This window comes from Macrobrachium rosenbergii, chromosome 45, assembly GCF_040412425.1.
Source record: "Macrobrachium rosenbergii isolate ZJJX-2024 chromosome 45, ASM4041242v1, whole genome shotgun sequence".
NCBI classification, from domain to species: Eukaryota; Metazoa; Arthropoda; class Malacostraca; order Decapoda; family Palaemonidae; genus Macrobrachium; species Macrobrachium rosenbergii.
In genome coordinates, this window is record NC_089785.1 from 32,639,817 (window position 1) to 32,660,363 (window position 20,547).

At 41.8% G+C, this 20,547-nt stretch overlaps 1 protein-coding gene across 1 annotated transcript in view; it reads left to right on the forward strand.

Annotated features, from left to right (window-relative positions):
* The window catches only part of LOC136829895 (condensin-2 complex subunit D3-L-like), a 66,850-nt gene that overhangs the window by 15,332 nt on the left and 30,971 nt on the right, over positions 1-20,547 (forward strand). Inside the window, exons 2-3 of the mRNA XM_067089015.1 lie at positions 2,518-2,694; positions 13,765-13,931. Coding sequence (XP_066945116.1) covers positions 2,518-2,694; positions 13,765-13,931 — 344 coding nt within the window. The remainder of the gene's footprint in view (positions 1-2,517; positions 2,695-13,764; positions 13,932-20,547) is intronic.

Here is a 20,547-nt window from a genome sequence, read left to right on the forward strand (position 1 = left end):
TATGAAGTTTCCTATAGGAATTCAAGTCATCACCCTTATATAGGTTGTTAAAGTTTGGTATCAAGGTGGTTAATGTGTGGTAGGTAGGTGAGCGGTGGGGGTACTGTACTGCCCATTTACATGTCAGTAACCCAGCACTTTTTCCTTTGGCTGCCATCCTGTGCAGGTGTCTTGCTACATTGTCCTCTAACTTGTGTGAAACTTTTCTTGCTCTTTCCTTGGTTGATGAAACAAACTGAATTAATGATTACATTTCAGCAGTTCTAGTGTGGACGCTATGCAGAATAAGGAGTCTTGGTCCTTAACAATGGAGATGTGTTGGTTGAGAGTGTACGGGGGATTTGTGTTTCCCTTTACTGCAGATCCTCACTGCCTTTGCAAGGAGTGCTGGCTTGTCTCCTGCAAAGGGAAGAGGTGTAGGAAGGCCAAGAAGTGCTTGCCAGTTTCTTTGTGTGGAAATCCCACCTTTCCCCACTTTTGATGCTGCCAAACATATTTGAGTCCTTCATGTCTAAGTCCCCATTGCTTTTTCTGCTCATCCTGCTGTGTTTCTTCCCTGGCTTTGCTGTTTGAGGGGTTAAGCACACAGAGAAAGTGTCCAAGCAAGCACTCTTGAGAGTGGCAGCTCAGTTATGCATGCAGCTGTCTTCCATGGTAAATCATCTGCATGTGCTCCTGGTCTGTCCACTCATGCTCCTACTGTGCTGGCTGCTCTGGGTATGCTGACAGAGTTTTTGGACTGCATTACCCTTAAGTTGATTTGGCCTACCCCTAATATTCCTGGAGATTCTTCGTTCTCAATTGTTCCTGGGCCACTTAGCCTAGCTTCAGCTAAGGGGTCCACTGTTCCTGATGTTGATTTATTCTGCACCAGCTCATGAGGTCAGTCTTGTAAACACTCCAATCTCTGTTGTTATCTGGTACCCCTGATCTTTATTGTTAGCTTGCTGCAAACTTGTCCTTACAGTAGATTCAGAGGCAAAAAACTGGTACTGTACTGTACAGACTGCCTTTTTCTTGCAATTTGACACTGTGTCTATCCACACTTATGATTAAATAAAAAGTTTAATATATATTTGAGCAGTACTATAATAAATAACGTTTGACTCGTATTGTTCATTGAGAAGAGGACGTCATTGCCATAAAATACTTAAGGCAACTTCCACGGCATATATTGCTCGTGTGTGAAGAAAAAGGGAAACTATAGCAAAGAGGAGAAAATAAGCAGATAAGAAGTAAACTAAACAGCAGAAGGTATATGCAGTATATAAACATTAGTTGGAAATGTCAGTCAAGTGAAGGCTGAGGTACCTAACACTCTGAAGTAGCTCTCCAGCAAACTTAAGCATTAGCATCCAAAACACTGCTTAGAAGAGGCAAATTATCCACAATATTGCTTTAGATGGAGTAAAAAGTCTTGTGTACCAAGCAGTTTAATAGAATCTTCTTTGTTATGAATGATGGCTTAATTATCAGTTTAACAAAACCTGCATAGTATTTGTGATTACTGAAAGTTCTGTCCCCTTTTGGGGCCACATGGTCATATTAGTTCACTTGTAATCATATTGGTTTGAACGTTTATCTCAGTAGGAAACAGTGGTTTTTGCTATTAACTTTAAGAGCATTGAAAATAAATTTTTTTTTTTATAAGCTTAGGAATAGTGTGTAACATACCAGACAGGTACTGGTATTTTTGAAATGTTAAAGAGAAAAAATGTCTAAGTACAGTAACTAGCAAATTAACAAGTCATACAGTATATATTAATGTACTACATACTTTATTATGATTTTTATTGTTAATTAGTAATTTAATGGGATCCCCAAGGTACTTTTCTAGAATCTCATGGGGATAATTTTAAGTGGAGTATCTGCTCTTAAATGAAAAATGTAAGTTGGACAAAATCAAAGGGAATAAAGAGGAAAATGAACAGCAGAAGGCAGTACAACTAGACACATGAGGATTTCAGCACAATGGTCCTTTCATAGCCCTTTGTAGGCAGTACTCAAGTTTCTTTGCATGGTCTCTTTGTGTTCCCTTTAGTTTCTTGCTAACTATTTGTCTCCCTCTTCAATTTTGGCTTTCTCCAGTTTAGGAGCAAATAATCTAGATCATCTCCAGTTTAAGAGCAAATAATCTAGATTATCTCCAGTTTAAGAGCAAATAATCTAGATTATCTCTAGTTTAAGAGCAAATAGTCTAGGTTATCTCCAGTTTAAGAGCAAATGATTTAGATTATCACCAGTTTAAGAGCAAATGATCTAGATTATCTCCAGTTTAAGAGCACATGATCTAGATTATCACCAGTGTAAGAGCAAATGATCTAGATTATCTCTGGTTTAAGAGCAAGCGACCTAGAATATATCTCCACTTATTTAATAGCCAATACTCTAGAATATCTCCAGTTTAAGAGCAAATAATCTTGGCTAGCCCTCTGAGAATCTAGATATGGAAATTCTTTTGCCAAATTAATTTCAGAGAAGAATCTCTTTATTCTTTGCTCAACTTGTTCATTGCAGGTGCTCATGGAACACTGTCGTGACCCAGCCCTCATGATCAGGAAACAGATGATCACTTCATTGTCAGCGCTCGTAGAAGCCTACCCAGAAAATGAAGATGTAATTGTCTGTTGGATCAAGGGCGTCTTCCCACTTATCCTTGATCCAGAGGTCAAAGTCCAAGAGAAAGTGACCGAGGTAGGTTTTATATCTGTTTGTGATAAAGCTTTGGGAGTGTGTTTTTTCTTTAGCATTTTTCATAACTGAAGTGAGGATGGTTTTTGGTAAAAACAGCATATGAAGAATGGATAACGAGCCCACTTCAGGATATTGTACAGTATGTGTAAGTAGCTTTGTACAGGCAAGTTTTTATCCATGAGGTTAGTTGGCATTTTCAGCCTGAAGGTGCCATCTGTTCAGTCAGCTGACACTTCTTTGTGCACAGCTAATGCATGTTGCTAATGTAGTAGTGTATCAGAAAAATATTTTAATCAGATGCTTCGATTCTTCTTTCATTTTAGTAAAAATTCCCCTGTAGGGGTTAGTGCCTTCAGTGCACCTCATGTGGTGCACCGTAGGCATTACTTAAGGTTCTTTGCAGTGTCAGTTCGACCCCTAGCTGCAACCCCTTTTGTTCATTTTACTGTACCTCCTTTCATATTCTCTTTCTTCCATTTTCCTTTCCACCCTCTCCTAACAAGTGTTTTATAGTGTAATTGTGAGGTTTTCCTCCTGTTAACACCTTTCACACCTTTTTACTTTCAATTTCCATTTCAGAACTGAATGGCCTCATAGGTCCCCGCACAGCTTTTTACTTTCAATTTCTGTTTCATCGTTGAATGACCTCATATGTCCCAGCACTTGGCCTTTGGCCAAAATTCTATATTCCATTCCATTCCAATAAAAATTCATTGCTCCATCTTCCTGGGTTTGATTCACCCTCACAGCAGCCTCATTCTTCCTCGCTTTCACCTCAAACTTTTACCTCTGATGTGCTCATTAAAACTTTCACTAGTTTGCACATTTTGCTTAAATTCATACAATCCAGATCTTCATTTGAGTTTTTAACTAGGGTTTTGTGGATCTTAATACTAGTGTTTTTCTTGCTACTGTATATACTGCTGTCCTTGCTTAAAGTTTTTCTTCCCTTCTCAGTATATACCTAATAAGCCACCTCAGCCTTGGCAATCACTGCTGTATACTTAAATCTACTGTATATAGTATATTTTTATATAAGTAACTTACCAAGTAATTACATTGCTATTAGTTCCTACTTTTTGCAGCAGCTCAGGTCTTTTAAAGTTTCACAGTAGCACTCATATTGTATTGGTGTAGGTAACAGACCCCACCCACTTTTGGGGAAGAATAGGTACAACCAGCTCAGGTACTCAATTTGTTCCTGCCGTTCATCGACTGTTGACATCTGCTGTTGGGCAGCTTTTCTTTTTTACTTTGTTTTCACTGGTTGTTTGCTGACATCGGCGACTTTTGGTGAAGTACATTGTGATTTTTGGTAGTGCTAATCTATTTTAGCTTAGCTATTTCCCTGATTGTGATGTCAGACTCGAGTGTTTGAGTATTAGGTACTGTAGCAAGGGCTGCAAGACGAGACTAACGTCTGCTAGTATGACGCTCATACTATCTCTACTTCTTGTAGAGGACCAATTAGTTCCCCTGACATTAACTGCGATGAGTGTAAGAAATGGGATCAGGGGAAGTGGATAACTTTAAATTCTCATTTAGCGAGACTTCAAAGAGAGAAAGGCACCTGCTAAAGGTGAAGTTATTTTGCTGCATTCTCCTGATGTGGCTGTTTCTTTGACTCTGTGACATGTTTTTCCCCAATTCGTAGTCTCCTCACTCTACCTGTAACTCCTTTACCTGGCTTCCTACCTTCTGAGCCCAGTGCCTTAGCCAACCTCAAATCCCGGGCAGATAAGAAATTTAATGTTCTTGTAGATACCATGACCCAACTTGGGGCTTTCATTGGGATCATATAAGTGAAATGGTGCAAGTGTTGTTTCAGTGGAGGAAGTGACTTCTCGTCCCACTGATGCTCCTAGACCTAGGTCCGTGCCAGACCCCTAAACCTGGGAGGAGGCAAACTGAACATCCAAGGTAGGTCGGTGGGGTCAAGCCTGTTGCCAGTCCTAGGTAATGACAGACAGCCACTGGAAAGTGGCTATCTGGCCCTATCGGATCTCCTAAACTTAGTCCCTCTCAGACTACCCTAAACCTGGGAGGAGGCATACTGTTGGTCCTTGGGAGTCCGTAGGGGTTTTCCCTCCAGGTAGTTACTTCTCAGTAGATTCTGCTGTCCGCAGGTTTTGATGGACAGCCATTGAAAAGGCTTCCGGGTATGTGTGCACGCCGTTTAGGCGAGGGACCCCGATTCCATTGTGGGCAGGAGGAGCAGTCATACTGTTGTAAAGTCAGGAGCTCCTGAGCGCAATCCTTTGCTTATGTGTAACCATTCCAGAGATCTAGGATAGAATTCTGAACCTTCTTGCAGCTTCTGGGACCAGGCAGGCGTTCCGATGTCTCCTGAGTTGCTTGTACCGCAGCTCTCGCTTTAGAAGAGCGCTGATCAGCCATCGGCCAGTATCAGCCGAGCACCTGGTGGGCCTGTGTTTAGTGTCAGCTGAGCACCCAGTGAGGGGAGGCAGTATTATGGCTGGTTGCATGTCTGGCGCCAGCCGTTCGGCTGGCGTCAAGTGGCCAGTTGGTGATACTGCTGTATATTTCGAATGTTTGGTAGCAGTTGAATGCCCAGTGATGTATGTTGATGTAGTGGATTATGAGCACCCCAGTGGAGTGAGTGTGCTTTCCGAGCCTAGCACTCCAGCCACCGTTTGGTGCCCGATCGTCCTGTGCAGGTGATCGCTCATCTGGTGCCAGGCGGTCAGCTGGCGTCAAGGCCAGTTGGTGTTACCTATACTACAGTACGTTTTGAGCGTTTGATAGCACTTGAATGCCCAGTGATGTCCGTTGCTGCAGTGGATTACGAGTGTCCGAATGGACGTGAGGATGCTGTCCAAGCCGAATGCTCTGACCATCATTTGGCGCCGATCGTCCTACATCAGTTCGCCCTGCTAAACAACCTCTTACTAGGAAGCGTTCTGTGCCAGATCAGACTGTAACTGAGTTTTCTCAGGACTTTGATGGTTCATCGGTTTTGGCGACTTCTGTGACGTCTTGCTGGATTCAGTTGCCTCACCCTCCGCCTTATTTGGCGCCTCCTCCTGATAAGCGTTCGGCATCTCATACCGCTCCGCCTGAATGCCCAACACAGCCAGTTTCGACCAGTGTCAGTGTTCCAGTGGCGCAACTCTTCTCTGGATCCAATCCGTCGTCGTCTCGATAACATCTTTGACTTTTTAAAGAAGCCTTCGACTGCACTTCAGGAGCAAAAGGACTTAGCTAGTTCTTTGATCTCATCCTGAGAGGAAGATCAAGAGAACGACCAACCAACTTTGGCTTACACTTCCCTATTGAAGTTCTTCCTTTTCAGCTATCCGACTTTCTTCTCCCTTTCAACACGGTTGCGCCGCTCTGCTGGACAATTTTACTACAGACTGGCTAGGAATTTTGTCCTGTGCGGACAAGGTGGTTCATGAGGGATCACAAGAATTAGCTCTCTGCCTCAGGCATATTGAAGAAGAAGAGTTGGGGGTGTTAGTTTGCCACCGAGGGAATTACTTCCTCTCAGAAGTCTTTCCCAGGGCTACTTTGGAGTGTGTAGCTTCTGAGCTTCAGAAGAAGACTACCCAGGACTTGCTAATGCAGTCCACTAAACGTTCAGAGCAGCCAAGTCAGATGCCTGCGGCATCCCTCAGTGTAAGGGTGGCCTCTCCTTTGCAGCAGCGGCCCTTTAGTGGTGGTGGAATGGGGCTTCAGTCCCGACCACGTACCAAGCACCGTGCAGTGTGCCCGGTCAACAAGTCCTCTACCAGGTCTTCCTCTAACAAGTGAGGATCTGGTCCTCTGTGTTTTAGTGGGAACAAGACTTCTCCATTTCTGGAGAAAAGAAGTCAAGGGTGCAGAACCATCAGCTTGACAGCCTACTCTGTAGGCGTGTAGAAGTTTTTAGCCCGATTAAAGGAAGTTACTTCTCTGCTCAGGAATGGGGTATAGAAATTATGAAAGACGTGAGCCTGAAGAGGTTTTACAACCGCCTCTTCATCGTACCCAAGTCATCAGGAGGATGGAGACCTGCCCTGGATGTACTCTGAATTTCATTGTTAAGATCACAAAATTCAGAATGGAAACCAATCAGTCATTGCTGTCCTCCATCCATCAAGAGGATTGGATGGTTATGATAGACATGGAAGATGCATACTTTTACATTCCAGTCCACCCAGAATCCAAAAAGTACAGTAATACCCTGAACTTGTGCGATTCGTGTTGTGAGAATTCACAGACACACGAACTTTTCATTGGAACATAACTAATTGTCATACATGAGTTTTTCACAGACATGCAAACATTTGTGAATACTGAGAAACCCTGCAAGAGTGTTTGTTTAATTTTTTATATAATTTTTAAGTTTTCAAGCTTTTATGTATAAATTAAATAACATTAAATAATAAAGCAATAGTTTCTCTCTCTCTCTCTCTCTCTCTCTCTCTCTCTCTCTCTCTCTCTCTCTCTCTCTCTCTCTCTCTCTCTCTCTCTCTCTCTACTGAGATGAGAGAATTTTTATAGTACATGTATATGTTTATTTGTTTTGCATAATAAATAAATTTTTTACGTAATAATAAGTACTAATTTTTGAATATTAATGATTAAATAATAATAATAATAATAATAATAATAATAATAATAATAATAATTTGGCAGCAGATCCTCTTTTAAATGGGTTTTATTGAATATTATTGCTGCTTCAGCTGCATTTATTTTGAACAGAGATAGCGAGTGCTCTGCTAGGTTTAAGAATATGACGGTCAGGACCTTCATTAGAAGGGTCCTCTCCCACTGCTCCACCTAGCAGGACACTAACAAGGAATTTGAACATGCTGCACAAATGTTGGTGAATAATGGTTTCACCAACAAACTCGTCAACAAAGAAATTCGAACTGGCCTGGAAAAATGGTATAGCAGTGAGAGCACACAACCTTCCCCCCAAGATGACATCAAGATATATTATAAGGCCCGGATGCATCTCCAGTACTGTGAGGAAGAGAGCTCCATGAAGAAAATCGTCATGGAAAACGTCACCCCGACCGAAGACGGTAAGAAAATAAATCTTGTAATTTATTACAAGAACCACTGCACCCGTGACCTCGTGATGAAGAATAACCCCTCTCCGCCAGCAAGAGAACCCCTCAAGCAGAAGAACGTGGTCTACCAATTTGTATATCCTGTCCGAGGATGCCCCGGCGTTTATATTGGAATGACCACAATGCGTCTATCAAAAAGGATCTCCTGCCACGCCCAGGAGGATGCCATCATGAACCATGCCCATGCTACCCACAATATTTCCATCTCCCACGACAGTATTATACAAAATATAAGTATAATTGGGAGAACCATCGACCCTTGACGTCTGCGCCTGCTGGAGGCACTCCTCATTGCCGAGAGAAAACCCACAATGAATACAACACAGGAGGCATGGCTCCTATCCACAAATTCGAGAAGAGTAATGCTGAACACCCACCAAGTCCAACGAATACCCGAAAATGACAACCCTGAGAATGGAGATGCCCCTGATGAGCGAGGCGCCCTTCGAGACAACCTCCCGATTACAACAGCAAGAGTAAATAATGACATCATTCATCCTCCACCCAATAGCAGCCAAACTACCGATGATGTCAGTCGGCATGACATCACGCAACGGCAGGCCAATGGGAATGCTGGAATGAGTGATATTCCCAGGTTGCGAAGATCTGTCAGGATCGAGCTTCGCCGACTGCAACCAATCAACATTCGCTGTCCATAACCCCCTGCTGAAGCCCATGTATAAATTCGGAAGGACCTATGCAACCTACCAGTCCTCTACCAGCTCCCGCTGGAGAATGGCAGAAGAGTCTGTCGAAACGTCGCGGCAACAAGTGTTTAGCAACTATATGTCATAATATTCTAACTGTATAGAATATATAAAAAGCAGAATCCAGATCTTTGACTTTTTCCTCATGAAATGACAAATATAGGCGGGCTGTTAGCACGCACCTCCAATGAAGAGAAGTCCGCAATGAGGAAAATAGAAAAAGTCTTCTACAAAATAAATGTAGCTGAAGCAGCAATAATATTCAGTAATAATAATGATATACAGGCAGTCCCCGGTTTACGACGGTTCCGTCTTACGACGTTCCGAGGTTACGACGCTTTTCAAGTATATTCATCAGAAATTATTTCCTGGCTTACGACGCATGTTCCGGGGTTACGACGTGTCGTACGCCGATCCGACGGAAGAAATATGGCCCCAAAACGGCAGAATAATCATAATTTGAAGGTTTTTTTGATGTAAAACTCAATAATAATGCAGTTTACATCGTTTTCAATGCACCCAGAGCATTAAAAGTAAGGTTTTCTTATGATTTTTGACGATTTTCGACGATTTTCCGGCTTACGACGATTTTCGGGTTACGACGCGGCGCAAGAACGGAACCCCCGTCGTAAACCGGGGACCGCCTGTAATTGTAATTACAGAATTTGTATGTGATATGTATTTTAAACACAAATATCTTTCCATCATCTTTTGTAAGAAGCTCAAAGGCCAAGCTGTTATACATGTCAACTTACCATGACAAGAAGAGGAGTGTTGCTGATTAGTGGGTCAAAGGTGTCTTACATAATTTTCTCTCTCTCTCTCTCTCTCTCTCTCTCTCTCTCTCTCTCTCTCTCTCTCTCTCTCTCTCTCTCTCTCTCTCTCTCTCTGTGTGTCCGTAATAATTCATAAAAAAATTCACTCAAGTAAGGAAACTGTTATCTCTCTCTCTCTCTCTCTCTCTCTCTTGTTTGTAGTTAGCGCAACCTATGTATTACTGTTTCTCTGTATGTCTTTAACTGTACAGTAGATAATTTTAAATTGATCTAATTTTACCTGTACCCTCTACAAACTGTAAAGGCGCTGTTCTAAAACATAGAGACATAGAGCATTTGAGAACAAAGAAAAAGAGACAGAATAAAGAAGTTTTTAAAAACGAGGTTGAGAAGACTTCTAAAAATAGATCGGTGGAGTTGGGGAGAGAGAAATAGGATACTAATCTTCACACTCTTCTATATTTTTACGTCAACCATTTATTTCTTTTTTTAAGGGTAATGTATTAAGGTAACTTAAATGAAATTACAGTAACTTTAATTTCATTTAAAAGTTAGTTTAATAGTTTGGGAGCATGATTAGGGTCATATTTAGTGTTTAAATGTTAAATTTAGTGTTTAAATTTTTAGAGACCGTGCCAAACTTACACGGAAATTCACTTTGCGCGAGGGGGTCTGGAACCTTACCTTGCGTAAGTTCGGGGTACGATTGTACTTAGGTTTGTGTTCCAGGGCAGGATCTACCAATTTCAAACCCTCTGTTTTGGTCTTTCAATGGCCACACAGGTCTTCACCATGATTCTCACCCCGTTAGCGAAGTGGTGACATCTGAATGTCATCATTATATGCCTGTATCTCGACGACTGGCTCCTATGCTCCCTGTCAAGAGCTCGTTGCACGGAGGACTTGCAGAAGGCCCAGGATCTGGGCATCCTGATCAACTTTTCCAAGTTACAACTAATCACGACTCAGTTGATCATCTACTCAGGGATGACGATTGACTCTCAGAGTTTTTGGGCTTTTCCGTTACAGAGAAGAGTCGAGACCCCTGCAGTTCTTCCCAAAGGCCAGCTGGCATAGGAAGGCATTTCCAGACTCATTTTTCTTCCCCATTAGTCCCGAAATCAAGGACAACCTTTGGGGATGGCTGGGAGACGAGAGATTCTTGGTCAGGATGTTGTTAAATCCTCAGAACCCAAGCCTAACTTTATTCTCAGACGCTTCAGATCTGGGATGGGGAGCTCATCTACAGGACTTGGAAGTTACAGGGACATGGTCTCAAGAAGAATGATTGCTCCACATCAATGCAAAAGAACTGAAAGCCATACACCTGGCACTTCAGCATTTTGATTCAGTGATGTACGACAGAACAATTGCAGTCCACTCGGACAGCATGACAGCGCTAGCCTGCATAGGGAACCAGGGAGGCAAGCATTTTTTCTCTCTTTGCAAAGCGGCCAGAGATTTTCTCTTTTGGGCCCAGAATGACCGTACTTGGATCGTCAACGGTTTCAGGGCAAGATGAGTGTTCTTGCCTACGAGTTGTAAGTGACATCTAAGAATCACTGTCTTCCCCTGTATTGCGTGCCAGTCCCTGACCCTCTGGCTGGGGAAACAGACGCAGTGCTCCAGAACTGGTCCAACCTGGACATGTATGCCTTTCCTCTATTTAGTTTGGTAAGGGAAATCATTGACAAGTTTCAGTCTCACAGCAACTCATCGGTGACGCTTGCCGAAGTCTTCTCAAACAACCCCATTTCCTCCACTATCATCAGGGTTTATCCACTCCCACTCTGACAGGCTTCAGACTGTCAGGAAATTTGTCAGAGCGAAAGGATTTTCAAAAAACGGCTGCGAAGGCTATTGCCAACTGCAGGCAACATTTCTTATCCAATGTCTACGGAACTGGTGTCGAAGACACGGTATCCCACCTTCTGAGATCACTTTAACCCTAATAGTTGATTTTCCAATCTTGCTGAAGTCTTCCCGGGGACAAGCGACTTCAGCTATTAAAGGCTTTAGGTCCATGCTCAATCCTGTCTTTGGGCACAGAGGCTTGGATCTTGCAACAAGTCAGAATCTTAGTGACTTTGTTAAATCTTTCAACACTTCAAAGGAACACAGACCTTTTTCTGTTCCTTGGAACTTGTACGTCGCACTTCATTGGCTCTCAGGACCTCCCTTCGAGCCTCTGCACACTTCTTCTTTGTGAGACTTAATGAGGAAGACTCATGGTTGCTCTGGCGAAAGCCAAAAGCGTTAGTGGATTACAGGCCTTGGACAAGCAGGTTGGCTTTTCGCATGGTGATGCGGTCTGCTTGTTTACCCTTGGGTTTTGTGCAAAGAATGAAACCCCAGCCAATCCAGGCCTCCGATGGTTCTCTATCAAGAACCTTACGAGTATCCTTGGACCTATGAACCAGGAGAGAATTCTCTGTCTGGTCAGAGCCTTAAAATGTTACCTGGAGAGGACTAAGAGCATCAGAAGACTCCCTTGTAACCTCTGGTGTTCCATAAAGAACCTATCTCATTCTACGTCCAAGAACGTGTTATCCTTCTTCCTAAAAGAAGTGATCTCTGAACCCCACAGGGAAATTCAGAAAGAGGCCCTACCTTTATTGGAAGTTAAAGCCAACAAAGTCTGGGCAGTCGCCACTTCACTGGCTTTTAAATGCAATCTGTCACTGTTGGCTATTCTTCCATGTACATACTGGACGTGCAGATTTGTGTTTGCCTCTTATTATTTGCATGATGTAGAAACCACTTATGAAAATTGCAGTACATTAGGATTGTTATCCATGGCTGGCTTGGTTCTGGGAGAAGAAGGTTAGGAGCATGTCTCCTACTTCTCTATCTCATCGCCTTGAATTTAGGTGATGGAGTTATGTGAAGAGGGGGGATACTACGTACCCGGAGTACCCACCAGTCTTCTAATCGATGGGTTTGGTGTTTTACGTAAGGTGTAGGTAACAATATATTTGGTCAAATTTTTCTTGTACTGCGCCCAGGGCAACGGCATACCCTTTTGTATAACGCTTTGGCAACCATTGGAGTACTCCTTGGTGGCAAAGCACCCACTATAAGTAGAGGTGAATCTCAGTTGTACTGCTACGCCACTACAGATTGATGATGAGCACCAACCAGAGGCAACACCTGCCTGCCATAGCTCTCTCAACAGGTAACGTTACAACAAGCATTGACCAATGCTGGCTACCTATCTATTTCAAATTCACCTCCATTACCGAGTGTTTTTGAGTAGTTAGTGTCCATGTATCCCACCTCCTTTCTCTGTGGGATTCAGCAATGTAATTATTTGGTAAGTTACTTATATAAAAATGACATTTTTGTAATAAGATAAGGTTTTATATACACTTCTCAAGTTATTACACGATCAGAGCCCCCCACCTCCCCTCTAATGGACATTATGCATGAATAAATTGAATTACTGAGCCAGCTGTACCTATTCTTCCCTGAAAGTGGACGGGGTCTGTTACCTACACCAAAACAATATGAGCACTACTGCGAAATTTTAAAAAGACGTAAGCTGCTGCAAAAAGTAGGAACTAATAGCAATGTAATTATTTGGTAAGTATATATAAAACCTTATTTTATTATAAAAATGTCATGTTTGTCACACACAGTTTGTAACTTCCAGTTTTCGTCAACTTTCTTTGGTATGTTCTCTAATTAAGAATAAATGAAAAGTTAAAAAGAGCAAGAAGTTATGAATTCCTTTTAACAAATTTTAATGAAAGTTTGTAAGTGTTGGTAAGCAGAACATATATTAGTCCTTTGTGCAAATATATTAGCTTTGTACAGGGCATCTTGCCAGATGACCTCTTGACCCTAAAGAGGTCAGAGTATCAGAATAGCAGAAGCTTCTTTATACCAAAAACAGTACATATTTTTGTGTATATGATGCCAATTCATATCTACATGCACCATAAATTATTGTGGATTTTTAATTGTGTATGCATACTCATGTTATTGTGGAGTAGGGAAAATTGTTCGTCATAATGTAGTCAATAACTTGGTTTGTAGATGCATACCAGTTAAACTAATTTAAGGGATTTTACAAAAATCATTGTTATGTTAGTGCATAAAAATATTGTCTTGGACTCGTATGTATATACAGTACTCAGTCTATCAAACTGTGCTAGTTCATGAATACAAACTTTTGTTTAACATGTACCTTAACTTAGTTATTGACCAAAGTTCTAAATGATCCCTTTTAGATTTTGTGCGACGTACCTAATTTCAACTAGCACCAGATGACAAGTCTCTGAAAGAAGTTTTTGTTAGAATTTTCAACATAATCAATTTATCTAATTGCTGTAGCAATCAAGAAATTCTAATTTACAAGTACTGTACTGCACTATAGCTTCGCAAGTGTTGAAGATCTCTTCTTAGAAATAGGTACTGTAAAGGTAAGACTTTGAATGTATGACCCTTCCAAAAAACTCATTTCTGTAATGAATGGGAGCTTTTATTTGTTTTTGTTTGTTTCAGCTCCTCGATCAGCTGGTGTTCAGAAGACTGGTTCCGTACAGCGAGCGGCAGGAGGAAACTCTTGACCAGAAGCTTCCGTGGGTTATTGTAGCTACTGTTACAAAACTGAGCTTCCACAAATTCTTCAATAAGGCTGTTATGATCTGGTCTAAATCTGAATACAAAAGGTTAGTGAAGGTCATGTTCTTTGTCTTCAGCTTTGCCCATTTCTATGAGGTTGCTGGTTGATATCAACTTTCTCCACCTTCCTTTTTCCAATGCATTCTGACTTCTGAAACCTTGCTCCTGCATGTTGCTGTTTTATCCTTCCAACTGAACTTGAGGAGAAAGTATCACTCATTGATGTTACAATACCATGGGACACCAGAGTAGATGAGAAAGAAAGAGAAAAAATTGATAAGCATCAAGACCTGAAAATCGAAATAAGAAGATATGGAATATGCCAGTGGAAATTGTACCCATAATCATAGGAACACTAGGCACGATCCCAAGATCCATGAAAAGGAATTTGGAAAAACTAGATGCCGAAGTAGCTCCAGGACTCATGCAGAAAAGTGTGCTACTAGAAACAGCGCACATGGTGAGAAAAGTGATGGACTCCTAAGGAGGCAGGATGCAACCTGGAACCCCACACTATAAAAACCACCCAGTCAAATAGGATCACTGATAGACCCCCCCCAAAAAAAATAATAATATAACTGTAATTACAAAATTTATACATTTCTATAGTAAATTATGTAATATTTTAAACAAACAAATATCCTTTTCCGATCTTTCTTGAAACCTTTGAAGAGAGGGGCGAGGGCAAAGCTGTCAAATATGTCAATTGTTGCCCAGTGTGTCAAAGGATTTCTGGGACTCTCTCTCTCTCTCTCTCTCTCTCTCTCTCTCTCTCTCTCTCTCTCCCCTGTCTTTTTCTTCTGGTAACTAACATAATAACCTCTCTCTCTCTCTCTCTCTCTCTCTCTCTCTCTCTCTCTCTCTCTCTCTCTCTCTCTCTCTCTCTCTCTCTCTCCATCTCTCTCTCTCTCTCTCTCTCATATCTTATTCTCTCTGTCTCCGTAGTAATTCATAAATGATTTAACTTGATATTTCAAGTAAGGACTCTCTCTCTCTCTCTCTCTTGTGTTGTTCTCGTGTTCTGTTTCTCCATAATAATTGATAAATAATTTCACTCTCTTAAGGAACCCTTATCTCTCTCTCTCTCTCTCTCCTCTCTCGAGGATTTGCAAATGTTGCGTGTCTGTGAAAAATCGTGTATGACAAATTAGTTATGTTCCAATGATAAGTTTGCATGTCTGTGAATTCGCAAAACTCGAATTGTGCAAGATCGAGGTATTACTGTAATGGCCAAATCAGTCAAATCACACCTTTTATTTGGCATTGGCTTCATGAAATAAACAGAATACTGTATAGAAATGGCATTTGTTGGATGAACTTTAGTTGATCAGTAATTATTTTCCAAATGCTTCTGTGAATAACATCTAATTACAAAAAAAGAACATCATCGAATGTAAATGAGATTGTGGTAATTTTTTTGCATTTTTATGCTGTGCACGTAAAACCTGCATTACGAGTTAGTTTGTATGTTGTAGTGTTTTACAGATACATGAGAGTCAGTGGTGTAACCCCTTAGTCCACCTTGATGCACAGAGCTTGCGTCATTTGCTATTATGATACTGTTGACTCAATGCTTAATTCATATTTCTTTTTTCATTTGTAAATCAGTTTCATTCCTAGATCAGCATCCCTTCTGTAGATGACGAGTTTGTTAAAAGATGCAGAAAATTGGTCAGTAGAATGAAGCAATAGCTGGATCTGCCCTGTAGGGGGCTAGTGCCATCAGTGCATCATGCGGTGCATTGTAGGTATTACTTGAGGTTCTTTGCAGTATCCCTTCGACCCTTATTTGCAACCCCCTTTCATGTCTTTTACTGTACCTCCTTTCATATTCTTTCTTCCACCTTACGTTCCACCCTCTCCTAACAGTTGTTTCATAGTGCAGCTGCAAGGTTTTTCTCCTGTTGCACCTTTAAAACCTCCTGTACTTTCTATTTTCCTTTCAACACTGATTGACCTCATAGGTCTCAGCACTTGGCCTTTGGCCTAATTTTATGTTCCGATTCCAGTTTACCCCTTTCTCACCTCTCTCATTAAAACCAGTACTCTTAAGTTTAAGAGAGGCTACAGTGCTACTAATAGGTTTATTAATGTGCTTGGCACTGCTGTTTATGTATTGCTTCTTGGTGGAGAAAACTAGCGTGCAGAAATTTTTATATAAGGAACTTACCTAATAATTACATAGCTATTAGTTCACTTACACGGCAGCCTGAGTTCAAAATCATGCGGGTAACACCTCACACGTCTGTGTAGGTGACCAGTTCCGCCCAGTAGCAGGAATATTGGGAATGACTTTAGCAGATAACTTCGATCTGTTCCTGCCGTGCCCAGTTGAACACCGAGTATGGCGGCAGCTGTATTCATTATTTTCCAGATATAATACCTGTATCTGGATTTCGGCGGTGTACACATCCACTGGAACTCGTATTTGTGACCTTTCATGAAATCTCATTATGAGTTTTTTCCTTGTTTTGTTATTATTAAGTTGAGTCATCGACAGAATTTTGTCTAAAAGTCTTTTGTTTACATCTAGGCTTGCGAGCTGCAGATAATAACTCTGCCCTAGAAGTAATCCTCGTATGCGTTACACCATTCCTTTAGGCTGAAACGTTTTCATGTTTTGTTTATTTTGTCTAGATTACTTGCAAGCCTTTGGTATAATTTTGCCTTAAAATTAATTTGTGAATGGTGTTTTCTGGGCATAGGTACTCGCAGGCCGCTGATATAATTACTTTTAAAAGTAATTCTTGAATATTTCATCATTCTTTTAGGCTAATCCAGGCAAAACTTTTTTTGCTTAGGTTGCTTGCAAGCAGCTGATGTAGTTTTGCCCTAAAAGTAATTCTTGCATCTTACGCCATTCCTTTCGTCCAGTTTTACATCAGTGGGGTTTACAGAGCGTAGACTGTTCGCAAGATGTCGTTATATTATTGCCTTAACCCTCTCGCGCTTACGGGGCTTCCTTTAGCGCTACCTGGTACGTGACTTATGCTATGGAGGGAAAAGTGGGGCTCGTGCAGAAAAGTTTCTTTGTAAAAATTGATACGCCCAAACTATAATTGAATCTACTTGACTGGGGACTGTCGTCCACCGAGATGTTAGTCAAGTTAGACAAACTTCATATGAGTCAGACCTGCAATGGTGGCTATACATACATAATGAAGTAGGGGACTCCCTTCTTCCTTAAAGCCCAGACCTAGTCTCCTACTTTACACCTTGGATCTTGGTCAAGGAACCCACAGGTGAACCGGAAACTTGCCGGGTCGTGCTCCCTGGATGATTGATCCTTCTCACATATGTTAGAGAGCTGTAAGCATTTCTCTTGGGAGCTTCAGTGCTTCTTGACCTGAGTTTACACCTGGACTGCGGTAGTTCTCTGTAGACGAGATTATATTCTTAGCATATACGTAGAGAAGAAGGGCTAGTTTTCTCTCTCATTTTCTCTCCAAGCAAGAGAACCTCTATTGTTAACAGATTGGATTCGTTTTCATTCAAGATGTCTAAAGTTCTTGGAGACAAACTGAGAGCAGGTACTTCCTTGCGTCCCCTGGTCTGGCGGGAACTGTCGAGTCTATGGAGCAGACCGTGTATGATCCTATTTACCACCTCAAGGAACCTTTGAAGCTTCAGAAAGCACCGGTACAAGGTTTTTCTGCCAGACTTATTGCTTAAACTAGTGTGGTTGCAGATGTCATTCTTCTAGCCCTGCCTACCAGGCTAAGTGGGCCTTTTTTGAAGCTGGGGTTGCAGTCTCTAACCCTCTTCTTGGAGACATCTATGGCCCATTTTTGAATACCCCTTCTGTACCTGAGAAGATCTACATCTTTTGTACTCCATCAGTAAAGGGTATTGGTCTATGTTTTCGGGGCCTAGCTTTTGACGACCTTATCTGGTCTTTGATACGCACAAGCGAGGAAGGAATTCAGTCTTCTGGAGCCTGGATGTATTCTGAATAACCGACAAGTTTCTTGCTTGATCCCCTGCATTCTTCTTCTTGGTAACCTTACATGGAAGACACCCTTCTGAGGGACCTCGGACTTCTACTAGGACGCACTAGTGAGATCCAAGTCATCATTTAGAGAAGGTATTTTCACAGGGAGACGCTTTTTTCCTTGTTTACCCAGGGATTTTTAGCCATAACGAGGATCTATTCAAACTCTAGTTCCGTTCCTTCTCCTTTAGGGAGTTAACTGACATCGTTGACTCAGAAGAAGCGAGAACCATCTGTCCAGCTACGGCTTTCGGGTTTTTATAGGAACAATTGGACTAAGATCATATCCTGAAAGGGCTTATTTTTGAATGCTTAAGTAAACATTTTGCCTTTTAAGTGAGTCAAGGACATCAGAGCAACCTCCTCCTCCTTAGCTGTCAGGCTCATTTGTCCTTTACTTCTATTCATCTTAGTCTTACTGGAATTATATTCATCCTCCACGTCTCTGCTTCCATTCCACATAGCCCTACTGGAAGTATAGTTGTCCTCCGCACCTCACTTTCTTATCAAGTGATCCCGATCGTCTAGCTCGCCTGTCACAGCTATAGTCTGATGTCAGCCGCTGTCTGGTGCCCAGCCTGGTGCCAGCGCTTGCTCCGAGCGCCCTGTAGCTCCCACGAGCACCCGCTAGCTCCCACGGACACCTGCTAGCTCCCACGGGTGCCCGCTAGCTACCACCGGTGCTCGCTAGCTTTCACAAGTGACTGCCAGTCCCGAGCTCTTAGCTCAACTGGCGCCAGCTACAGCCTGACACCAGGTCATTCTCCAAGCATTCAAGCCTTCTCCAGCTCTGTGGGAGAATAGGGAGGTCTCTGTCTTTTGGAGTATTTCAAAGGACCATCCTCTGCATATGGTGATATGGCAAGATCCGTTTCATTCACTGACTAGAACGTATTGCCCTCATGGACTTCTAACTTGGGACACACTCAGAATCAGGAGAGCAGTTTTCCTTCTTCCAAGTAAAGCTAAGGATGCCATAGTAGCCTTTACCCCTTTATTTTGCATACATTTTATGCCTTGTATGTCCATTCTGCCTTCGAACTGCTGGGAATGTAAACGTTCTTCGTTTCTCACTATTTTTAATGGAAGTTAAACAGTGTAGAATCTTTCAGTGCCTTGAGACCATTTCTAGTGACTGGTATGGTATCACGGAAGGAAGCATAGGATTGTTTTTTCCTACCGTCTCTTCACCTTGTAAGCACCTGAAGCACCCACCACTCTCAGTGGATGGGTTGTGGTTTTATCCTAGTGTAGGTGACAATGTTGTCTGGTTGTTTTTATTTTGGTGCTACACCCAGGGCAAGGACGAACACCTATCATGCTTTGCTAGCCATAGGAGTACTTCGCTGCAAAGTTCCCACTAAGTAGGAGGTGACCCATGGTTATACCGCCACCCCACTACAAGTTAAGATGAACACCTACCGGAGGCAGTATCCTAGTAGCTCTTGTAGGTGATAAGTAACGACAAGTTGGTTTTCAATGCTAGCAGTTTTTTCTATTTTCAAATTCATTACATAATGTTTTTGAAGTAGAATATGTCCACGTATCAAACCTCTTATCAGTGTGGGAATCAGCTATACAGTAATTACTTGGTAAGTTACTTATATAAAAATGACATTTTTATAATAAGATAAAGTTTTATATATACTTAACAAGTAATTACGTGATCGGAGCCCACCCTCCTCCCCGCTGATGGACATAAGGCATGAACAGATTGAAGTTATCTGCTGAAGTATTCCTAATATTCCTGTTAGTGGGCAGAATTGGTCACCTACACAGACATGTGAAGTGTTACCCATGAAATTTTGAATTCAAGCGGCTGTGTAAGTGAACGAATAGCTATGTAATTACTTGGTAAGTATATATAAAATGTTATTTTATTATAAAAATGTCATTTTTGTACCTATTGCTCAAGTAATGGAATTATACATATTCATAAAATATACTCCTGTGACCAAGTGCCTGAATCACTGCATTGTGTGGCATCAGTCTAAGCAGATGTGTGTGTGTGTGAGGGCACAAACGTGGAAGGTTTTCATTTATGTGTATGGGATCTCTCTCTCTCTCTCTCTCTCTCTCTCTCTCTCTCTCTCTCTCTCTCTCTCTCTCTCTCTCTCTCTCTCTCTCTCTCTCTCTCTCTGCTCAAATTTTGTGTATGTACAGAACAGTTCCATGCAGTGGAAGTGAAAATGTTAGTTTCATGACATCAAAATAAAAGTAATTCTCTCCTGTTACTCTTCCATAAGCCTTTTGGAATGTCTGAGGACATTGCAACTGCTTTTGATGAGTTGCTGTAAAAATATGTTTGTTCATGAAACTTACCTGTCAGATATATATATAGCTGTATTCTCCGAAGTCCGACAGAATTCACAAAACTTACGACACACGCAGTGGGGAGTCCAGGTGGTTAGTACCCATTCCCGCCGCTGGGAGGCGGATATCAGGAACCATTCCCATTTTCTATTCAGATTTTCTCTGTCGCCGGTGTTGTCAACACCTGTTGTCTGCACCTCCGTCATAGGATTTGCTTTTTGCTTAAGTATCTGATTGTCTTTTGGTATTTTGACTTTGGATCGGTAGATCGGCATACGCTTTTTTGACTTTTCTTTGGTTTTGAATTAGACTATCATTATGTCTGGGTCTAGCTCTGCTAGTTACCGTGTGTGTGTGAT